Source organism: Cetorhinus maximus, chromosome 5 (genome assembly GCF_964194155.1).
Source record: "Cetorhinus maximus chromosome 5, sCetMax3.hap1.1, whole genome shotgun sequence".
Lineage (NCBI taxonomy): Eukaryota > Metazoa > Chordata > Chondrichthyes > Lamniformes > Cetorhinidae > Cetorhinus > Cetorhinus maximus.
This window is the reverse complement of record NC_135883.1, coordinates 99,423,482-99,447,184: the sequence shown is the minus strand read 5'-3', so window position 1 is coordinate 99,447,184 and position 23,703 is coordinate 99,423,482. Positions and strand designations below refer to the sequence as shown.

At 42.0% G+C, this 23,703-nt stretch overlaps 2 protein-coding genes across 9 annotated transcripts in view; one reads left to right on the top strand and one right to left on the bottom strand.

The window, feature by feature from the left end:
* Window positions 1-820, bottom strand: part of kpna5 (karyopherin alpha 5 (importin alpha 6)) — a 41,926-nt gene extending 41,106 nt beyond the window's left edge. The window contains exon 1 of one of the 2 annotated variants that reach the window (XM_078542237.1): window positions 723-820. The gene's annotated coding sequence lies outside the window, so the exon portion shown is untranslated. Of the gene's footprint in view, window positions 1-404; window positions 682-722 lie in introns of those variants that run through there. The other variant, XM_078542238.1, reaches the window with a different exon arrangement.
* A 226-nt stretch (window positions 821-1,046) lies between these two features.
* The window catches only part of zufsp (zinc finger containing ubiquitin peptidase 1), a 32,990-nt gene continuing 10,333 nt past the window's right edge, over window positions 1,047-23,703 (top strand). The window contains exons 1-7 of one of the 7 annotated variants that reach the window (XM_078542232.1): window positions 1,049-1,332; window positions 3,003-3,177; window positions 4,081-4,759; window positions 11,559-11,669; window positions 17,659-17,768; window positions 20,591-20,756; window positions 22,170-22,358. In XM_078542232.1, the coding sequence (XP_078398358.1) occupies window positions 4,108-4,759; window positions 11,559-11,669; window positions 17,659-17,768; window positions 20,591-20,756; window positions 22,170-22,358 (1,228 nt within the window). In that variant the 5' untranslated portion in view covers window positions 1,049-1,332; window positions 3,003-3,177; window positions 4,081-4,107. Of the gene's footprint in view, window positions 1,333-3,002; window positions 3,178-4,080; window positions 4,760-11,558; window positions 11,670-17,658; window positions 17,769-20,587; window positions 20,757-22,169; window positions 22,359-23,703 lie in introns of all 7 variants that reach the window. The other 6 variants (XM_078542233.1, XM_078542231.1, XM_078542229.1 and 3 more) reach the window with 6 other exon arrangements.

Genomic DNA, 23,703 nt, shown 5'->3' with positions numbered 1-23,703 from the left:
TTCTCAAGAGAACTTAGCGAGGGGCAACAAATGCTGGTCCAGCTAATGACGCCCACGTCACGTGAAAGATTAAAAAAATCTCTTCCACTGAAAGGTGCCAATGTACTCAACTTCCTTTTTTAAAGGCAAAATACCATTGTTTCCAATTTAAACGCCATCCTTAGCACACTCCTGGACAGGCAAGAGATCCAACTATGCCCCTAACTTCCACACAATCTATCTTCCCACGGTCCATCTTCGATTCCTCCCCCAACCCCTAAACTCTCCATCGCCTGGGTGGGGGAAACAGGCTATCCACTACCTCAATTATAACATTACATTTATCAACATGACAATAACCGGGAACATAGATTTAATATAATTATAAAAGAGTTCGAGGGTAACGGGGGGGGGGGGGGACTTACAGCCGAAGGCCCCCTGCCCTTCACTCTCCCTCCACCAGTCCCAAGCCACCCCCAACACCCGGGGCTCAGAGGGAAAACCCTCAGGGCCCGCACTTGCGGCAAATGGCGGGCGCGAGTGCGGGTGGCGAGGGGCCCGGATTCCCGGAGCGGCCGATAACAGCCAGCGTCATGGATCGGGGCCCGGATTCCCGGAGCGGCCGATAGCCGCCAGCGTCATGGATCGGGGCCCGGATTCCCGGAGAGGCCGATAGCAGCCAGCGCCACAAATAAGGACCCAGGGTTGTTTGCAGCCGGTGGGAACAGGGGGCGGGGCCTCACCTGCAGGTGCCGCTCGCTTTGCCCTCGCGCACCGACCGTTAGACCCGGGCCCACAATATGGCGGCAGCGCGGGCGCAGCAATCCCAGCAGCCACCTCGCCACCGACACAAACTGCGCCTGCGCAACCCCAGCTGCTCACCAGGCCGGCATCTCCCTTCAAATCAAAACCCTACTAATTTCGCCTTCCCTACTTTAACATATTGGGAATATCGTACTTTCCATTGAAAATAATATCCGATTTACGATATGCTAAATTGTTCCCATTTTTTTTTGCAATGAAGTGATCCCCGCATGAAACTTCTCCTGCCGGAAGTGCTGTGGTTGGGGCGGGGGAATCTTTTCGCGGTGACGCGATGATGAATAAGATCTATCTCCGCCCTTGATGACCGTTGTGCGTCTGCGCACTAGTCCTGTGTTGGGGGCGGGCAGAAGTAGATGTAACACCGGAACCAGCGTTTTATGGTCAGCAACGAAAGTTTTGAGTTGAGTGCTGATTGTTTTATTCTGAGTCATAATCTTGACGGCTGAGAATAGTTATAGATCAGAATCACTGTCTTTGAGGACGCGAAGCCGCTGTCGCTGTGATAGCACCATGGGACAGGGTTGGACGGTGAGTTAGTTCCCCTCTTCCGGCAGGACATATTGGAAGCAGTTAACAAAGCATCTCGGATATTTGGTTTCATAAGTACATATATTGACTGTAAAAATAAGGAAGTTATGCCAAACCTTTGGTTAGGCCCCAGATAGATTATTGTGTCTAATTCTGGACACTTTTTAGAAAGGATGCTATCCCATCCCTAATTGCTCTTGTTCAGAGGGCATTTAAGAGTCAACCACATTGCTGTGGGTCTGGAGGCCAGACCAGATAAGGACAGCAGATTTCCTTCCCTAAAGGGCATTAGTGAACCAGATGGGTTTTTACAACAATCGGCAGTGGTGTCATGGTCATTATCAGACTTCTAATTCCAAGCTTCATTGAACAATCTGCTGTGGTGGGATTTGAACCCAGGTCCCCTGGGTCTCTGGAATACCAGTGATAATACCACTATGCCTTCACCTACCCACAATGGTGAATAAGGGTTCCAGGGATAGGGGAATTTTAGCTACAATGTTAGTTGGAGAAGTTAGGGTTGTTCTCCTTGGAGTAAAGGAGGTTGGGGAGAGATACCTAGGCACCAGAAATGACAAAGGTACTTCAAACCCAGTTGACCCTGCAAAGTCTTCCTCACCAACATCTGGGACATGCCAAAATTGGGAGAGCTACCCCACAGACTAGTTAAGGATAATGATAATGTTACTGGACTAGTATTCTAGAGGTCTGGCCTAGTGCTCTGGAGACTCAAGTTCAAAGTTAATAAAACTGGAATGATATGCTAGTCCCATTAATAATAATCATGAAACTACTAGATTGTTGTAAAAACCCATCATGCGACCACAGCAATGTGGTTGACTTTTAACTGCCCCCTTAAATGACCTAGCAAGCCACTCAGTTCAAGAGCAATTAAAGATGGGCAATAAATGCTGGCTCTGCCAGCAATGCTTAGACCGCAAGAGTAAATTTTTAAAAAAACCTTAATCCCTGGGTGTCGCTGCAGGAGTTCCTCAGGGCACTGTCTTTGGCCAAAACATCTTCAGCTGCTTGATCAATGATCTTTCCTCCATCATATGATCAGAAATTGGGACTGATGATTGCACAGTTCTATTCTCACTCTTCAGATACTGAAGCAGCAATGGGGTGGACAGTAATTGCAGCCCTGCATTTATTTAAAAATACAAATATATTCTGCTTGGTGGACTTTTGAAAGTCCTATGATTGGTAATGTAAAAGTAAAGAATATAGGTCTTTAAGAATTATAACTACAGTATGTAGTTAAAATATTAACTTGGTCTAAAATATATTGGGAACCTGAATACAGTAGTGTTATAGATATAAAGTATAGTTGGTTCTCTGTGTATCTGTTTTTTTTATTTTTTCGTGGGATGTGGGCATTGCTGGCAAGGCCAGCATTTGTTGCCCATCCCCAATTGTTCTCATATAGTATAATTCAGCACTCACTAGATTGCACTGCCTTTTAAGTGTTATCTATAACTCTACTTCCACAGTGTGTGTGTGTGCAGCTGTGTGCATTTTCAATAGAAACTGTACTAAGTTATATTTAACTTTTAATTGTTTTTTGACAGTAGGACTGACTTTATTCCTGTAAATTGTGTTTTAGACAGACCACTCCTGGAAATAGAGTAACATAAAAAGATCACTGTTTGAGATCTCTTATTTTTCAGGTGATGGAGACTGCATTTGGAAGCTGCTACAATGTCACTAGATAACCTTGAGGATCCCTATTTTGGCAAGAAGCATTTAATGTCTGCTGTCTAGATCTACATATGATAAAATCATTTAAGACTGATTTTTAAATATATACATTTCAGATTCTTGGGTTCCTTGATTTAATTAAAGGTAAATACCCACTTTGTTCATCAATCCAAAAAAAGATAAATCTAAGTTTTTCACTCTAGGACTTGAGCACAAAAATCAAGGCTGACACTCCAATGTAGTACAGAGTGAGTGCTGCACTGTTCGTATGAGGCAGTAAACTGAGAATCCCGTCTGGCCTCCCAGATGAGGGTACAAGATGCCATGAGATTATTTTGAAAAAGAGTTGGGGAGTTATCCCTGGTGTCCTGGCCAATATTTATCCCTCAAGCAATATCACAAAAACGGAATATGTGGTCATCACATTGCTGTTTGTCAGAGCTTGCTGTGTGCAAATTGACTGCTGCGTTTCCTACATCACAAGTGATTATACTTCAAAAAAGTACTTCATTGGCTGTGAAGTGCTTTAGGATGTCTGGTGGTTGTGAAAAGTGTGATATAAATGCAAATCTTTTTCAAGTTATGTACTGTTATCTGATATTACCTAATATTTTGCTCTGATTGTTGGCCTCTGGAGTCACGTGTAGGTCAGACCAGCAGATCTCCTTTCCCATAGGGCATTAGTGAACCAGGTGGGTTTTCACAAGAATCGGCAATGGTTTTGTGGTCATCATCAGACTTTTAATTCCAGATTTTTATTGAATTCAAATTTCACCATCTGCCGTGGTGGGACACGAACCAAGATCCCCAGAGAATTACACTGGGTCCTCTGGAAGCTAGTCCAGTGACAATATCACTATGCCACCACTTCCCCTACTATTTTTAAAACAATGTATACATGCTAACATTACAGGAACTGGTATACTCTTTTAATTATGTATGTCCTATTTGTTGCATCATCGATATTACAGAACATATTTTTTATATTTACACACTTTGCATTGTACAGATATGCAATCTCACGATCTTTTTCTTTTTCTTAAGTAGCTAAGAGTGTCAAGTCAGTGATCCAACATGTTCACCTGTGATATTTGTGGACAAAGTGGCCTGTCAGAACCAGACATGAGGACACACATTCTTATTATGCATGAAGAAAATGAGTACAATTGTCCAATCTGTAATCTATCAGGGATCAGTTATGATGAATTAATGTTCCATATAGAGACTTCCCACAGTGAAGTGAGACCTGTAGATGATAGGACACTCTGTTCCACTGATGAAGAAAAGGATCTCGATGCTTCACTTAAGACCAATAGGTTGGCTCAATTAAAGCATAAAACAGCTCCAGAACAAAATGAACTTGAAGTGGACAAAGTGGAAGAGCCAAAACCCGAAGAGCTTCAGATGTCTTGCTCTACTTTACCTTCTAGTTGTGGGAGACCATTTAGACAAAACGTAACAAGAAAGAGTGAATCTAAAAGATTAATGCAACCAATAGCTGTCAATGGACATTTTTCAGGAAGTGTTTGGAGGCAACCTGAGCAAACATTATGTGATAACAACCATAGAGGATCAAAAGACAATGGACTTTGTAGCACTTCTGAAGAATCTGTGAAGTTTGATGCCCCGGAATGTCCTTTTTGTGGCCTAATAGGAAATTCAGGAGAGGATCTAAATGAACATGTTAAAACCAAACATTCTGAGTTGCTGGAAACTCCTCAAAAAGGTATGAAATATGTGTCTGATGCAATGCAAACCTTCAGCAGTGTAAGTTTGTTAGAATTAAGAGCTAAGTTTTGGAGGCAAAGAAATGTCACTTTATGAAGTAAATACTCCAGGGTAGACCTCCTGTGATGGCCATATCCTCATTTATTTGTCCCAGCTCATCTTGTCCATGTAATTTACCTAATCTTTTAACCCTATTCCCACTAAATTATTGACCATCCAACTCCCCTTCCTAGCTCCCATGTTAGCTGGTGTTTTTAATGGTTCTCTCTCCCCTGGTTCTGCCCCATTCAATCAAATGTGCTCTCATCACCTATCTTCTCAAGAAACTAACCCCTGACCCCTCCGTCCTTGCAAACTACTGTCCCATCTCCAACCTCTTGTTCCTCTCCAAAGTCTTCAACCGTGTTGTTGCTTCCCAAAATAGGGGAGGCGGTGGTGTAATGGTATTGTCACTGGACTAGTAATCTAAAGGTAATGCTCTGGGGACCTGGGTTCAAATCCCACCATGGTGGAATTTGAATTTAAAAACAAACCTGGAGTTAAAATTTAATGATGACCACAAAACCATTGTCGACTGTTATAAAAACACATCTGGTTCACTAAAGCCCTAAAGGGAAGGAAATTTGCCATCCTTGTCTGGTCTGGCCTACATGTGACCCCAGGCCCATAGCAATATGGTTGACTCTTAAAAGTGCCCTCTGGGCAATAATTGCTGGTCTAGCTAGTGACGCCCACATCCCATAAACAAATATAACAAAAAAAACTCATGTCTATCTTTCCTGGAGCTCATGTTGAATCCCTCCCATCAGGTTTCCACATCTGCCATAGCACTGAAAGCTCTTAGGTCACATAGGGTGCCATTTGTGACTTTGTGTCACCCTATCTCTCCTTGTCTTTCTCGACCTGTCTGCAGCCTGTGACACAGTTAATCATACTATGCTGTTCCAGTGCAACTCCACCGCCATCCAGCTGGCTGGGACCGCACTCACTTGGTTCCATTTGTATCTATCTAATTGTAACCAGAGAATCACTTTCAGTGGTGCCTCTTCCCATTCTGTACAGTTACCTCTGGTGACTCCCAAGGATCTAACCTTGGCCCCCTCCTATTTCTCATCTACACACTGCCCCTTGACAAAATCATCCGCAAACACTGTCAGTTTCCTCATGTAGACTGATGACACCCACCTCTCTTGACGCCTCCATTGGTATCCAAATTATCAGACTGCTTGTCCAACATGCACTATGGGATAAGCAGGAATTTCTTCTAATTAAATATTGGGGAGACTGAAGCCATTGTCTTTGGTCCCTGCCACAAACTCCTTTCCCTCGCTGCTGACTCAGTCTCCTTCCCTGACATCTGTCTAAAGCTGAACCAGTCTGTTCGCAAACTCTGTTACATCTGGACCTTGAGATGATCTTTCGACCACATCTCCGTGCTATCACTAAGATTGCCTATTTCCACATCCATAACAGCCTCAGCTCTTGACTGCTGAAACCCTGATCCATGCCTTTGTTACCTCCAGACTTGACTATTTCAACACACCCCTGGCCTGCCTCCCACATTCCACCTGTACCTCTGTAAACTTGAGGTCATCCAAAAGTCTGCTGCTATGTCCTAACTGTCACCAATCACCTGTCATCCCTGTATTTACTAACCCCCATCGGCTCCCAGTGAAGCCTCAATTTTAAAATTCTCATCCTTCTCACGCAGTTTTCAAATCCCTCTGTAGCCTGGCCTCTCCCTGTCTCTTTAGTATCCTGAAGCCCTACAATCTCTTGCATATCTACATTTCTCTAATTCCAGCCTCTCGTGCGTCCTTGACTTTAATTACTCCACTATTGGTGGCCTCGCTTTTAGCTGCCTAGGCCCTAAGCTCTGGATTTCCCTCCTTAAACAGGCCCAACTCTCTCTACCTCACTTTCCTCCTTTAGGATGTTCCTTAAGCCTACCTCTTTGACCAAGCTTTTGGTCATTTGTCATAATATCTCCTTAGGTAGCTTGGTGTCACATTTTGTTTTATAATGCTCCTGTGGAAGTGCCACATGAAAGTCATTATATTTATACAAGTTACTGTTGTTGAAAAATGCAAATATTCCTGACCTGCTGTGTCTAAATTTAAAAAAAAGTTTCTGAAACAGATCAGTTCCCAAGATCATTATTTTCATTGCATTTCCAGTCTTGGTGGAATATGTTTAATTGTACTCCCAGTACCTCCTGCAGCACTGTTCTTTCAGTAGAGCAGCACTATGATATCCAGTTGGTACTAAGGGTTCCCCCGGATTAGAACCTGCATTACAATGAGCTGCTTGTAATGCAGTATGTCCTGTAAGTGGCATCAGTCATATGATCTGGAGACCTGATACAGAGTGTCAGCAAGTATGGGAGAATAAACTATTTCTGTAAGACAGGAAGCTTTCTAAACTATCTCTTTCTACTTAGAAGAGGCATCATAACAAAAGTTGCACCTTAATAGATAGAGGCTTAATCTTTTTATTTTGGAGTGAAATTTTTGTATAAAGATTTAGTTAATGGTATCTCAGTCAAACTGGATCCCTAGATCCACTTGAGTGATTTGCTCGACTGTTATCCCGCTTCCTGAAGGCCTGCCCTCATGCTGCAGATCATAAGATCATAAGAAAAAAGCAGCAGGAATAGATATAGTCTCTTACCGTACAATCTGATCATGGTTGATCTTCTACTTCAACTCTGTTTTCCTGCCTCATTCCTGCATCCGTTGACTCCCTTAGTGGCCAAAAATCTATCAATCTCAGTCTTGAATGTGTGCAATGAATGAACATCCACAGCCCTCTGGGGTACAGAATTCCAAATACTCATAGCCCTCTTTAGTGTAGAAATTGCACTGCATCTCAGTCCTAGATGGCTGACCCATTATTCTGAGACTACGTCCCCTTCGTTCTAGACTCTCCAGCCAGGAGAAACAGTCTCTCAGCATCCACCCTGTCAAGTCCCCTCATAATCCTGTTTGCTTCAATGACATCACCTCTCATTCTTCTAAACTCCAGAAAGTACAGGCCCATTTGACTCAAATCTTTCCTCACAGGAGAACTCTATAATCCCAGGTATCAATCTAGTGCACTGTGGCAACCTCTTGACACCCAATTTCAATAGCTGGGCAACAAGATCTGCCAATCTCCTTGGTGTTTTGGTCAGGGAGTCAGCCATAACACAACTCCTTCATCCCAAGAATCAGCCTAGTGAACCTTCTCTGAACTGCTGTCAAGGCAAGTATATTCCTCCGTAAGTAAGGAGACAAAAACTGTAGGTAGGTGCAATTTCATCAATGCCCTGTACAGTTGGAGCAAGACTTCCCTACTTTTATGCTGCATCCCCCTTGCAATAAAGACCAACATTAATTGCCTTAGTTCCCAATTACTTGCTGTACCTGCAGGCTAATGTTTTGTGACTCATGTACAAGGACACTCCAGTCCTTCTGTACAGCAGCATTCTTTTGTCTCTCTCCATTTACGAATTAGGAACAGGAATAGGCCACTCGACTCCTCCAGCCCACTCTGGCATTCAATAAGATCATGGCTGATCTAATCGTAACCACCCGCCTAGCCCTGATAACCATTCACCCCCTTGTTTATCAAGGATCTGTTTACCTCTGCCTTAAAAATATTCAAGGACTCTGCTTCCACTGCCTTTTGAGGAAGGGAGCTCCAAAGACTCTCGACCCTCTGAGAAAAAAAAATTCTCTTCATCTCTGTCTTAAATGGGCTATCCTTATTTTTAAACAGCGACCCCTAGTTCTAGATTCTCCCACATGAGGAAATATCCTCTCTACACGCACCCTGTCAAGACCCCTCAGGATCTAATGTTCCAATCAAGTTGCCTGTTACTCTTCTAAACTCCAGTGGATATGATCCTAGCCTGTCCAATCTTTCCTCATAAGACAACCTGCCCATTCCTGGTATTAGTTTAGTAAATCTTCTCTGAACTGCTTTTAATGCCTTTACATCCTTCCTTAAATAAAGAGACCAGTACTGTTCACAGTACTCCAGATGTGGTCTTGCCAGTGTCCTATAAAACTGAAGCATAACCTCCCTTCTTATATTCAATTCTCCTGACAATAAATGATAAATGATAACATTCTAGTAGCTTTCCTAATTACTTGCTGTACCTACATACTAGCCTTTTGTAACTTGTGCACTGGGATACCCGGATCCCTCTGAATCTCAGAGCTCAGCAATCTCTCACCATTTAAATAATATGCTTTTTTATTCTTCCTGCCAAACTGGACAATCTCACATTTACCCACATTATACTTCATTTGCTAGATCTTTGTCCACTCACTTAACCTATCTATGTCCTTTTGTACCCTCCTTATGCACTCTTCATAACTTACTTTCTTACCTTTGTGTCATCAGCAAATTTAGCAATTACACCTTCTGTCCCTTCATCCAAGTTAATCATGTAAATTGTAAAAGTTGAGGCCCCAGCACTGATACCTGTGGCACACTACTTGTTACACCCTGCCGGCCCATTTATGCCTACTCTGTTTTCTGTTAGCTAGCCAATTTTCTATCCGTGCCCCAACACTATGAGCTTTTATTTTCCACAATAACCTTTGATGTGGCACTTTATCAAATGCCTTGTGGAAATCTAAGTACTGTACATCCACCGGTTCCTCCTTGTCCACAGCACATGTATCTCCATCAAACAGCCCCCATAAATTGGTTAAACATGATTTCCCTTTCACACAACCATGTTGACTCTGTCTGATTGCCTTGAATTTTTTAAGTGTCCTGCCATAACATCTTTAATAATAACTTCCAACATTTTCCCATAACAGATGTTAAGTTAAGTGGCTTGTAGTTTCCTGCTTTCTGTCTGTCTCCCTTTTTGAATAAAGGAGTTACATTTGTTGGTTTCCAATCTAATAGAACCTTCCCAGAATCTAGGAAATTTTGGAAAATTAAAACCAATGCATCAACTATCTCACTAGCCACTTTTTTTAAGAGCTGAGGAAGAAGTCCATCAGGAGTGGGGATTTGTCAGCCCGCAATTTGCTAAGTACCACTTGCCTGGTGATTTTAACTTTCCTGAGTTCCTCCCTCCTTTATAATTCCTGAGTTACAGCTATTTCTGGGATGTTGCTTGCATCCTCTATAGTGAAGACCGATGCAAAATACTGGCTCAATTCATCTGCCATCTCTTTACTTTCCATTATTAATTCTCCAGGCTCACTTTCTTTAGAGCAATGCCCGCTTTGTTAACCCTCTTTTATTTAACTATCTATAAACTCTTACAATCCATCTATTTAAATTGCTTTTCTATTCTTCCTGCCAAAGTGGGCAACCTCACATTTTCCCACATTATACTCTGTCTGCCAGATCTTTGCCCACACACTTAACCTATTTATATCCATTTCCAAACTCTTTGTATCCTCCTCACAACTTGCTTTCCTACCTATTTTGTATCATTGGCAAATTTGACTACAATATAGTCAGTCCCCTCATGCAAGTCATTAATATAGATGATAAACAGTTGAGATCCCAGCACAGATCCCTGTGGCACTCCACTAGTTACGGTTTGCCAATGAGAATGACCCAACTGCCCTGTTTCTTATTAGTTAGGCAATCCTCTATCCATGCTAATATATAACCCCAAACGCCATGAGCTCTTATCTTGTGTAGTAATCTTTTATGTGGCACCTTATCGAATGACTTTTGGAAATCCAAATATGCTACATCTCCTGGTTCCCCTCTATTATCCACCCTGCTTGTTACATCTTCAAAGAGCTCTAATGAATTTGTCAAACACAATTTCCCTTTCATAAAGCCATGTTGACTCTGCCTGATTGTATTATGATTTTCTAAATGTCCTGCTACTACTACTTTAATGGATTCCAGTATTTTCCCAATGACAGATGTGCTATTGTCAGTTTGCTTATCCTCCCCTGCAGTCCTGTTCTTGTTCACCTAGGCTGCAAGAACCTTGCGCCTGTTGGACAAGTGCAAGGGCTGAGGCTCCTCCAGTGTTATCTTATTGATCCCGATATTGGCCTCATACATAGTTACACCCTCCTGTCCTGACCACAGACCAAATTTGAAGTACTTATCTCAAGGGGTATGGTTGCCCCCAGAACAAAATGTCCAGGTAACTTTCTCCCTCCCGATAGATCGCATTGTCCAAAGTTCAGACTCCAGCTCAAACAACTTTGAACCAAAATCCCTCGGGCTGTGTGGATCACCCTGATGCCCACCAGCTCCCACGTACTACAGCTGCATCACATCATCTGCCCTGCCATCTCTATTATATATTTTATTTAACTAATTAAGTTTTCAAGTCTGAAATATCATTCAATGATTATTTGTAGTTACAGTAAATAGTTTAACCAGATAAGCTATAAGTTTAATATAGTACTTGTATCTCCTGGTCCTAATTTAAATTACTGCCCTACTTAGAGATAAAAAATATACCACTCACCAACCAATCACCTAATTAATGTCTATAGATCTCGGGCCTCACTGTCTCTTACTCCCTTTCTTGGACCACTCTTTTTCAAAATACCGGAATAGCAGCACTTCGCTTACTCACCAAATTTCCGAATTAAGCATTTTGTGACATTGTCAAAGTGAACTCTGTTCCACTTTGTGTGTATTTCTTCCTTCATATACTAAAAACAGCAGGGCAGAGCAGCTCATTACAACACATCACAAAACAATGAATTCATTATATATATATAATTTTTAAAATGTCCTATTTACAAAAGAAATAAGCTAGTAGTTTGTATTCTTCAACTGGAGTTTAATTTTCACCTTATGTTTATTAGGTTGTGGAAAGCAGGGACTGCATCCATGTCCCATGTGCAAACTAGTATTTGCAAATTGTTGGATTCTGCAGGAACATGTTGAGTTGCATTTAGCTGAGAGCAGAGCTGAAGGTAATACATTGTGTTACTTTTTGCAATAAAGTTATAATGTGAAAAGCTGTTCTTTACTGGTTTAATCTGGCATATTTAGTTGTCCAACACGTAATCTCTTGACACTGAAAGGCACTTTGAACATTTGCAAATCTTTCACACAAATTACTTCCGTAACCAAGTTATTGGTTACCTCCGATAGAATTCTTCCATTTCCTTCTTGATTATGAACTGATCCCATTTAAACTCCTTGCAGTGTTTGTTATATAAGTGAAAGATGCTTCATGTTGTTGTAATAGTACTAAGAAACTGTATTTTTGCTTTATTTCAAATTTCTAGTTTTTAGTGTTTTCATTTTATGAGATCGGCGTTGAGGCATGTTCAAGGACAGAGTAGAGAATTCTTTGGTCTGTTTTGAATCTTGCCAATTTTGCCAGTTACTGTGTCCAGATCACCAAGGTGGTTGCATAGTGCAAATTGAAAGCTGCACCTTGGCCTATTCCCTATTCTTCTCTCAGTTTTTCCTTAGGATGCCTCTTCCTTCCTGCTGACAATCCCTGTTTTGTATTGTCTTCCAAAGCCAGCCTTGATTGCTTCATTTAGCCTCTTGGTCAAGTAAGTCCTTATCTTTTTTTTAATTCATTTATTGGATGTGGGCGTCGCTGGCTAGCCAGCATTTATTTCCCGCCCCTAATTGCTTTTGAGCAGGTGGTGGTGAGTTGCCTTCTTGAACTGCTGCAGTCCACACGTTGTAGGAACACCCACAATGCTATTAGGGAGGAAGTTCAGGATTTTGACCCCGCGACAGTGAAGGAGCGGAGATACATTTCCAAGTCAGGTTGGTGAGTGGCTTGGAGCGGAACTTTCAGGTGGTGGTGTTCCCATGTATCTGCTGCCCTTGTTCTTCTATATGGTTGCGGTCGTGGATTTGGAAGGTGCTGTCTGAGAAGCCCTGGTGAGTTTCTGCAGTGCATCTTCTAGATGGTACACACTGCTGCTACTGTGCATAGGAGGGAGTGAATGTTTGTGGAAGGGGTGCCAATCAAATGGGCTGCTTTGTCCTGGATGGTGTCAACTTTCTTGAGTGTTGCTGGAGCTGCATTCTTCCAGGCAAGTGGAGAGTATTCCATCACACTGTGACTATGCCTTGTAGATGGTGGACAGACTTTGGGGAGTCAGGTGGTGAGTTATTTGCTGCAGGATTCCTAGCCTCTGACCTTCACCTGTAGCCACAGTATTTATATAGCTAGCCCAGTTCAATTTCTGATCAATGGTAACCCCCAGGATGTTGATAGTGGGGATTCAGTGATGGTAATGCCATTGAATGTCAATGGACAACGATTAGGTTCTCCCTTGATGGAGATGGTCATTGCCTGGCACTTTTGTAGAGCGAATGTTACTTGCCATTTGTCAGCCCAGGCCTGGATATTATCCAGGTCTTGCTGCATTTGGGCATGGACTGCTTCAGTATCTGAGGAATCGCGAATGGTGCTGAACATTGTGCAATCATCAGTGAACATCCCCACTTCAGACCTTATGATAGGGGGAAGATCATTGATGATGCAGCTGAAGATGTTTGGGCCTAGGACACTACCCTGAGTGATGTCCTGGAACTGAGATTATTGACCTTGGTAATTTTTCATCTACATCTAAATGCCTTAACCCCCATCCCGCCTGTCCTTTATAATCTTGCTACGCATAAACTCCATCGTGTTGTGTGGCACTACCGCTGTGCTAAATGGGATAGATTTAGAACAGTTGTAGCAACTCAAGACTGGGCATCCATGAGGCACTGTGGGCCATCAGCAGCAGCAGAATTATACTCGAACACAATCTGTAACTTCATGGCCCGGCATATTCCCCACTCTACCATTACCATCAAGCCAGGGGATCAACTCTGGATCAATGAAGAGTACAGGAGGGCATGCCAGGAGCAGCACCAGGCATACCTAAACAGAGGTGTCAACCTGGTGAAGCTATAACACAGGACTACTTGCGTGCCAAACAACATAAGCAGCAAGTGATAGACAGAGCTAAGCGATCCCACAACCAACGGATCAGATCTAAGCTCTGCAGTCCTGCCACATCCAGTCGTGAATGGTGGTGGACAATTAAACAACTCACCGGAGGAGGAGGCTCCACAAATATCCCCATCCTCAATGATGGAGGAGCCCAGTACATCAATGCAAAAGATAAGGCTGAAGCATTCACAACAATCTTCAGCCAGAAGTGCTGAGTGGATGATCCATCTCGGCCTCCTCCAGAGGTCCCTAGCATCAGAGATGTCAGTCTTCAGCCAATTCGATTTACTCCACAAGATATCAAGAAACGGCTGAAGGCACTGGATACTGCAAAGCTATGGGCCCTGACAATATTCCGGCAACAGTACTGAAGACTTGTGCTCCAGAACTTGCTGTGCCCTTAGCCAAGATGTTCCAATACAGCTATAACACTGGCATTTACCCAGCTATGTGGAAAATTGCCCAGGAATGTCCTGTCCACAAAAAGAAGGACAAATCCAACTCGGCCAATTATTGCTCCATCAGTCTACTTTCCATCATCAGTAAAGTAATGGAAGGGGTCATCAACAGCGCTATCAAGCGGCACTTGCTTAGCAATAACCGGCTAACTGATGCCCAGTTTGGATTCCGCCAGGGCCACTTAGCTCCTGATCTCATTATAGCCTTGGTTCAAACATGGACAAAAGATCTGAACTCCCAAGGTGCGGTGAGAGTGACTGCCCTTGACATCAAGGCAGCATTTAACCGAGCGTGGCCTTAAGGAGCCCTAGCAAAACGGAAGTCAATGGGAATCGGGGAAATCTCTCCGCTGGTTGGAGTCATACCTAGCACAAAGGAAGATGGCTGTGGTTGTTGGAGGTCAGTTATCTCAGCTCCAGGACATCACTGCAGGAGTTCCTCAGGGTAGTGTCCTAGGCCCAACCATCTTCTGCTGCTTCATCAATGACCTTCCTTCCACCGTAAGGTCAGAAATGGGGATATTCGCTAATGATTGCACAATGTTCACCATTCTCAACTCCTCAGATACTGAAGCAGTCCATGTCCAAATGCAGCAAGACCTGGACAATATCCAGGCCTGGGCTGACAAGTGGCAAGTACCATTCATGCCACACAATGGCAATGACCATCTCCAATAAGAGAGAATCCAACCACTACCCCTTGATGTTCAATGGCATTACCATCACTTAATCCCCCACTATCAACATCCTGGGGGTTACCATTGACCAGAAACTGAACTGGATTAGCCATATAAATACTGTGGCTGCAAGAGCAGGTCAGAGGGCTGCAATTCTGCAGCGAGTAACTCATATCCTCATAATTTCTCCTACCCGTTATCACAATCAGCCCTTTGGTCCTGCCACCCTTTGCGGCCTCTCCACTGTCCAAGTCTCATCTCAGAAGGTGGTTCATCTTGCCACTTCCGCCTGCCTTTCACCCAGCCCACTACCATCACTATCAACTTTTGGCGAAACTCAGGTCCCTTACTAATTGTCTTTCAAAGTCACAACACCCTGTCCTTTGTTCTTCTACTCATCTTGATAACTCTATTAGTGTTGACCTGGTCAACTTCTCTCTTGCTTCGGCCTTTGATGACCTCGTTCCTAGTCACACAAGGACGGGAATTTTTCAGCACCAGAGGCAAGATGGCAGTGGGATGGAGCCGTAAAATTGGATGCCATGGTAGAGTGATTTTACCAGCGGCGGGGGAGGCGCCTGCGGCCCAATTGAGGCCTTTAAATGGCCAATCAATAGCCACATAAAGGCCTTCTCCAGCTGCTGCTGGGATTACATCCATTGGGCAGAAGACAGCGCCAAGTGTCCAGGCTGCAAGGTGAAACCTCGTGGACTGGTGGCCAGGCAAGGGGAGGCATTGCCTCCCTCGGGGGCACTCTGTGCTGATCAGAGGCCCCACCAAGCACCCCCTCCACCACCCCACCCTTCCCTCTTTTCACCCATTCCCAGCCTGACAATCCTGACCCCTCACCCCCTTCTCAGGGTCTGCCAGCCTTGCCCCAGCAAGATCCCAGACTTAACCTTTAAGTCCATCTCTTTCCCTGCATGTCTGTTGCTGGGACTGCCTGCTGTCTCAAATCCATTTGGTTGGCCTGCAGTTCTTGGAAGTGGGACTTCCTCTTGGATGGGGGTGAAAGGCTCATCTCAAGCTAATTAAAGGCCTGACGGCTGTTAAAAGGCTCCGGGGTGAACCGGCCAAGCAAAGGCAGGCTCGTGACAGACTTTTAAGTTGGGAAGTGGGGCAGGAACTCCATCCCCCGCATAAACTTCAGCCCCAAGTTTCCCACCTCTTCTGGTGTCTCAGTACAGCCTCCATAATTCCGAAAAATACAAATTTGAACTCACCTCATACAGTTATTCATTATATTTACTATTGAATATGCTTAAATGTGAGATCAATCATTTTTAGTATTACTGCATCTCATTCTGCTAATCAAAAATAACCTATAGCTCCTTTTCGTAAAAGAACCATCTCCTCTAGTCTGTCTCATCTGATCCAATCCTCTGTAAACTCATCTATTCTCATTATGCCTACCTCATGTTCCGTTTACCTGCTCCCAATCAACATGCTGCACTGAACTACCTTTGCTAGGTGCCATGCTTGCTGATGTTGTTAATAGCTCCCTATTCTCAGGCACGACTCCCTCCCATTCAGAACTGCCATCATCTCACAAGCCTTCAATAAGCTCATCCATTCATCTTGCCCAGCTTTTAATATCCATTTTCCATATAAGATATTTGAATGTGTCATCGCCTTGAGGCTCTGTGCCCAAAGCTCCTGTTCAGTTTTTTTTTCAGTCCAGCTTCTGCCCAATTGGAAGCATTGAGACTGCCCTGGTGAAAATCATAAAGTTTCTTTTGTGACCCTGACCACAGTGTATTATCCCTCCTTGTCCTTCTTGACCTCTGTGCACTTGATATAGTAGACCATTAGCTCTAAGAGGTTGTCCAGCTCCTTGGAATTATCCTTGTGTAGTTCCAATACTACCTGTTTGAATATAGCCAGTGCATCTGAAGCAATAGCTTCTCCTCCTGTCCTAGCACCGGTACCTTCAGCATTCCTCATGGATTTAACTTTGACCCTGATTCCCCTTTCACCTCCTCATCTACATGACGCTCCTAGTGCCACAGACATGGGCCAGTTTCCATATGGATGCTGGTGAAACCCAGTTCTACACTTCCTCCACCGCTTCCCTTGACCCCACAGCTGCCTCTGTGATCTCAGACAGATCTGACATCAAATTGTGGATCAGTCAATAGTTCCTTCAACTAAACATCAAGAAGACTAAAGCCTTATGCCATGAACTCCGCTCCCTAATCAGTGTCCCTGTCCTCTCCTCAGTTACTCATTCAAGCAGGATCAGATATTGCAGAGCTGAGTTTCAAACCATTCTTTTCATCTTCAATTTCTGCTACAGTACATCTACTTCACTCCCACTACCACAAGGCCAAAGGCCCATTTCTTCTGAGCATTTTTCCAGTTGGATAACTGCCTGGTATTCAAAAGGTCTGTAGCCATAACTGATCTGATTGTTCTGCTTTGTTCCTGCTTAAATAATTGGCAAAGTTTAGGTGTTTGTCTTACAACTTCTTTCTGATAGGGTGGCATGAGCTCCTTGTTTTGTTAGAAGCAGAGGGCTTGAAGAAGCAGTTTATCAAAATAGAAATTTTCAACTTATAGTATAAGGAGGCAAGAAAAGCATTTGAATGACTTAATATAATATATTGTACACTGCACAATGTCCCTGTTATAAAACAGCTGTCCTCTGACTTATAGGAACAATTTAATGGAGTATCGCATTTTATGTAGATTATTTTAAAACAATGTTTTTTGAGTATATTCTTTCATGGAACGTGAACATTGCTGGCAAAGCCAACATATAAACCTATTAAAAATTTTGTGCTGCTTAACTATTTTTGAACATATATTTAATAATTGTATTGTGACTGTGTTTCTTCTACTGATTTGTCTCTAGAATGTGTCCTGGCTGATCGTCAATTTGCTCAAAGACTACAGGAAGATGAGGAAAGACAAAGAAAAGCTTTTGAAACAAAAAGAGAACGGGAGGAATTTCAAAAACTTCAGGTATTTGCAGAAAACTCTTACGTCCTTGCTTGTCATTGTTCAACTAGTTGCCAACTTCTGAAAATATTCATTGCCACAGAAGGCTGTGGAGGCCAGGTCATTGAGTGTATTTAAGACCGAGATAGATAGGTTCTTGATTGGTAAGGGGATCAACGGTTACGGGGAGAAGGCGGGAGAATGGGGTTGAGAAACTTATCAGTCATGATTGAATGGCGGAGCAGACTCGATGGGCGGATTGGCCTAATTTCTGCTCCTATGTCTTATGGTCTTATGGTCTAATATAAGGCTATATCTCACAAGTGTTATTGCCCTTCTTTGTACCTTCTCTAGAGCCACAATATCCATGTTACCAATTTCGGGTCTGCCTTATCTCTCTTAAATATAGTGATGCAGATCTATTTTGTAAACAGTCTGAGCATCTTGCATGCAGGACTGTCCTTACTGTCCAATAGCTAATGTAATAACGCAACCTGAGGGTGGAACAATAGAGCCGCCTTTTGATCTGATATCCCATTTTTCATATGTGCCCTTACAAGCACTTCACTGATCTTTAAGTAGAAAGCAGTTTAATGAGATGAAGCTTGATGTAGATCATTAAGATGCTTTGTTTTACATCTGGCAAGTAAATTTAGAGTATTAATTGGAACCAAATGTCATCTATTAACTTTACATCCAACTTCATTAATCAAAAGAAAGACACACTATTCCTATTAGCAAGTTCACATAACCTTTTCTGGGCAGGTTTCTGATTTTAACCCATTCTAAGTTTGAGATGAGCGTGTTTCTCTTGCTAAGCCAGGATCCCTTCCCAGATGTAACTGAATTGATTGCTTCATGTCTGTCCCCTTTCCCCTCTCTGTTACCAGGAAATCAAAGGGCTGCCAGGGTGATAAAGGGGAAGGTAAGACAGAAATAAAGTCTGGGGGAAGGAAGGTATGGGTAGAGAAGGTAGAATAGGCTAAGCAAAAAAGAAGATATTTATATTCATATTGTGTGTTTCATGACCGTTGGACATTCCAAAGCACTTTATGGCCAAAAACGTACTTTTAAAGTATAGTCACTGCTGCAGCCAATTTTTGCTAAGCAAGATCCCACAAACAGCAATGAAAAAATAACCTGTTGAAGGTGCTGGGAGGAATTCCCCTGCTGTTCTTTGAATAATGTTGTGTGCCACCTTAGAAGATAGATGGGGTATTGTTTTCAGGTCTCATCTGAAAGATGGCATCATTGACAGCACAACAATCCCTCAATATTACACTGAAGTTGTAACCTAGATTATGTGTTCAAGTCTCTGGAATAGGGTTTAAATCCATGACTATATGACTCAGAGGCAGGGGTGCTACACACACAATGAATGCTACTGTTAAAAGTAGAATACTGTTGACAAATGTCTGGTGACAGCCTACAGCAGTTTCTCTTAAGCAGCAGTTTCTCTTAAGCAGCACTGGTTTGACTGCTAAATGCATTAAGAGGAGGCGATAGCATAGTGGTATTGTTGCTGGACTAGTAATCCAGAGACCCAGGTTCAAATCTTTCCATGGAAGATGGTGGAATTTGAATTGAATAAAAATCTGGAATTAAAAGTTTAATGATAACCATGGAGCCATTATCGATTGTTGTAAAAACCCATCTGGTTAACTAATGTCCTTTAGGGAAGGAAATCTGCTGTCCTTGCCTGTTCTGACCTACATGTGACTCCAGACCCACAGCAATGTGGTTGACTCTTAAATGCCCCCGAAATGACCTAGCAAGCAATACACTTCCCAAGTACTCAATTAGGGATGGGCAATAACTGCCTAGCCAGTGACACCCACATCCCATGAATGAATTTAAAAAAAAGAAATTAACCACATCATGCAGAGTGCAAATGAATTTTGCAAAGGGGGTCTGAAACAGACCTATTTTAATATGCAAAGGGCCTAATGCTTTTTCAGGCACATGTCCCAGATGTCTGCAGGAGCCTTTACAAATATGGTGGGCAGGACACTTTGGGTGTAGAAAGTGCATGCGCACACAGATTTCTAAACCATGATATAGAGATATATAATTGAGTTTAACATCAAAATATTTACAAAGCTACATCTGCTTTTAATTCAATATTTTGACCATACTAAAGGTTATGATGGGGGTAAGAATTAAAGGTCATTCAGTTGAGAGTAAATACCCATTACATTTCACTTTATTTTCTAATTTACTAGATCATTGGGTGCTGAGTACATTGTGGAACAGCAGACTGTTGGACATGCATAGCAACTGGGGAAAATATGTTAGATTTTATTATCCCAGAAAGAAATGGGAGCACTTTGGGGAAAAGTTGACTTGCTCTCATTAGATTTGATCTTTGCTTGATTATTTTTCCATAACATCTGTTCATAACATACTAAGTAATTCTCTAAGTGTTCTACTTCTGGCGACACTTTCCGTACCATGCTTTGTTTCAAAGGGCATATTCTCAGCCCCTGTAAGCAAATCCATAGATTATGTTCATTATATACATTATGTAATGTATACAGTCTTTAGTATAATGTATATTTCTTCTAACTGTCACACATGCTTAATGTAACACTTCTCCGCATTGTGTTTTCCTTGTCACAGTTATAAAGCAGCAAATTCTCTGAGCCACTGTAAGCAACATTATGGGAGATTGACCAGTGCAAATATACAAAGACGATAGTTGTTTATCACACCATTGAATTTATTTAAACAAAGCTGATCCCATACCTGTATATTAATGGCTGATTTTCCTGCAAACCCCCATTTTCGATCAATCCTGTACCAAACTGGAATTTTAAAGTTATTTATGTCTTTTTTCCTTCTAGCAGCAATATGGGTTAGATAATCATGGAGGATACAAACAACAGATAATGCACAATATGGAGAGGGCTGTGGCACGGGGTCAGATGAATCCTGCGGAGTACCATCGCAGAAGAGCAGAAGTAATGGAGACATTAGTAGTTGGAGAAGATGATGGCAGAACTAGAACTTCAGGTATGATTGATTTTTTCATTTACTTTAGTAATTAAGAACATTTAATTCAATCAGAATCTTGCTTCATGACTGATATTTGAGAGGCCACAATAAATCAGATTAGTTTCTAAAACAGATTCTAAGAAATTCAGTTTTTGTCTATCTGGTCCACTTGATCACTTTCAGATTTCTTTAGAACATTCTTTTTTACAGTTTCCAAAATATTAAGTCAGAAATCCAGATTATACAAGGTGAGAGAAACAATTAAGACATTGGAACTTATATACGCTTTCAGAGTGTTGGCATTGATTAACTTGTGAATAGGACCAATAATAGCCTAGACTAATAAGAAAAAAACACTTGCATTTCTTGAACAACTTTCTTGATCTCAGGCCATCCCAAAATATATTACAGCTAATGGAGTACTTTTGAAATGTAGTCACTTTATAATGTAGGAAACGCATATTTATGCATAGCAAGCTGTCACAAACAGCAATGTGATAATAATTAGATAATTTGTTTGTCGTGATGTTGGTTGAAGGATAAATATTGGCTAGGAAACTAGGGATAACTCCTACTCTTCAAAATGGTGACCTGGGATCTTTTACATCCATCTGAGATGACAGGCGGAACCTTGGTTTAATGTCTCATCTGAAAGACGGTACCACCCAATGTAAGGTTTAAGTTTGGGGGTCACAGATTACACAAAAAGGTGGTTGAGCTCTTAAGCGATTTTAGAGTAGTTTATTAAGAAGCAACAGTTTAAATATGATGCATAAATTAAACAGACAGGAAAAGCATACACCTGTAACAGGTGAGGACGATTTATTGGTCCCAGAGGGCGCATGCATGGATGAAGTCATTTTTGCATCTGGACGCAGCAGTCTCTTGTTCTGTTTTCAGCCTTCTCTTTCATTCTCTTTCTCCTTGGGCTAACTGAGGTGCTAGGGAGCTCTGTCTCTCAGTCTTCCTCCGTCTGAAGGAGACTGGCCAGCATGGATCACTTTGAAAACTCTTTCCTGTCCATAGTATTCTTGAGCTAACCAAGGAGTTAGGCCGGAGCCAGCATTGGTCCATCTCAAGAAGCTCTCTTCCGTCCAAAGTGATTTTTCCTTCTTGAGAGTAAGTTTTTATATACTTTATTTTTTGGGAGTCTTATGTCAATGATTTATTTAGTTGTCCATTGGCAAGGGACAGATATTCAAGGTAATTCCCCCCCATTTCCATCGGAAGTCCGTGAAGTCATCTTTTAGCTCATCCCTTATAGGATATCCTGGTCAGCCTTCAGACAGTTGGTTTATGCATGGAGCATGCGGTCACTCTTTTTCTTCCTCCGCTATATAAATTTCTACTGAAATAATTTATCTAATCTAGCATAAGAACCGAGCTCTATTCATTAATATTCACTTATTGAACTGTGTTCTTGTGTTACAGGGCTAATAAGGGCGCTAAATGAATATTATCAGCGAAATGGTGCAGAAATAAGGCATGTGTTTTTATGTGCAGAAACAGATCACTATCATGCCTCTTTAGGAGACAAAGGCTGGGGATGTGGATACCGAAACTTTCAAATGCTTTTTTCCTCACTTATGAAGATGGAAGGATATAAGCGTGAATTACATGGTACAAATATTACACAAGAACATTACTGTTCGTAGGATGGTGGAAGCAGGTTCTAAGAAATACTAATGCTAAGCAAGCTTGCACTATTTATTTGTAACTTAATAATCCTAGATCACAGAGGTCTTGGCACATTGGTTAGCGTCTCTGCCTCTGAGTCAGAAGCTCTGGGTTTACGTTCCAGCCAGACTTGACGGCCAAGGAACATGCGTTCATGATGCAGCCAAACAGGTTGAGTATCAACCTGCAAATCCTTCCAACACACGCCAACGATAGGCGGTAAGAGTGGGACAGATGCCTGGTCAGGCATGTGATGGAAAGAAAGTTGGAGCCTCTACCATCACTATCCATAGCTCCAGACTACAGCATGCATAGAAAGGTGCATGTTGCCACAGCAACTCGACTCCCTGTGTGAACTGTACCACCACCAATCCTAGATCAGAATTGTGCTTTCCCTACATTTTCCTTGTTGATCTCATGTAATATTGTGTTGATTTTCTTTTTTATTTCAGGAGACCATTGCAAAAATGCTAAATAGTAGATAACTATAATCTAGCTAATGTATTTCAGAGACTTGACTCAGTTTTTTACTTTCTTTATATCATACATTCCACCGTTGTCTTTGTTTAGATTCTGGAAGCAAATGTAGCCACTTGGATTCATTAGGAAGCAATGAGAGCCGAAAGCCTGTTTCAACATTTTAACTTTCAGATGTAATGTTCCTGTAAAAATATATAATTTATGTTAATCAGAACACTAGTTCCTTTGCACAGCATTATGAAACAGTGATGTTAGCGCTCAAAGCTATTTGGTTGGAAAAAGCTAAAAACTCTTTTTATGCTGAGCTACAGCTCTACAACAGAACATAGCATGTGAACTGTACAGAAAGGTGGGACTGGGGGAGTTTGGGTATAAGAAACATTTCTATCTATATGGCACCTTATCACATAAAATATGTCACTTTAAAATTCAATGGTAACTGTGAAAGGAGACAGGGTAGTTATTTTCAGAAAAATAATTATGAGATGACTGACTGTATTTAATATTTTGGTGCTGATACTTAAAGGAAATAAATTTTTGCCAGGGTATCAGAACAACACAGGTCATCTTCAAAGCTGCCATTGGATGTTTAATGTCCACCAGAACCACCAGATGTTTCATCCAAAAGACACAAGCTCTTTAAATGCAGGTCTTGCTCTATATTATATTGAAGTGTCAACCTAGGTTGTGGACTGATGTTCTGGTGTGTGATATAAACCTATAACTTTCTGTATTCAAAAGCAAATCTATATATATAAAAAAACTAGTACAAAGTTTTTGAGTAAGTTTTTGTACCCTCTACATGTAA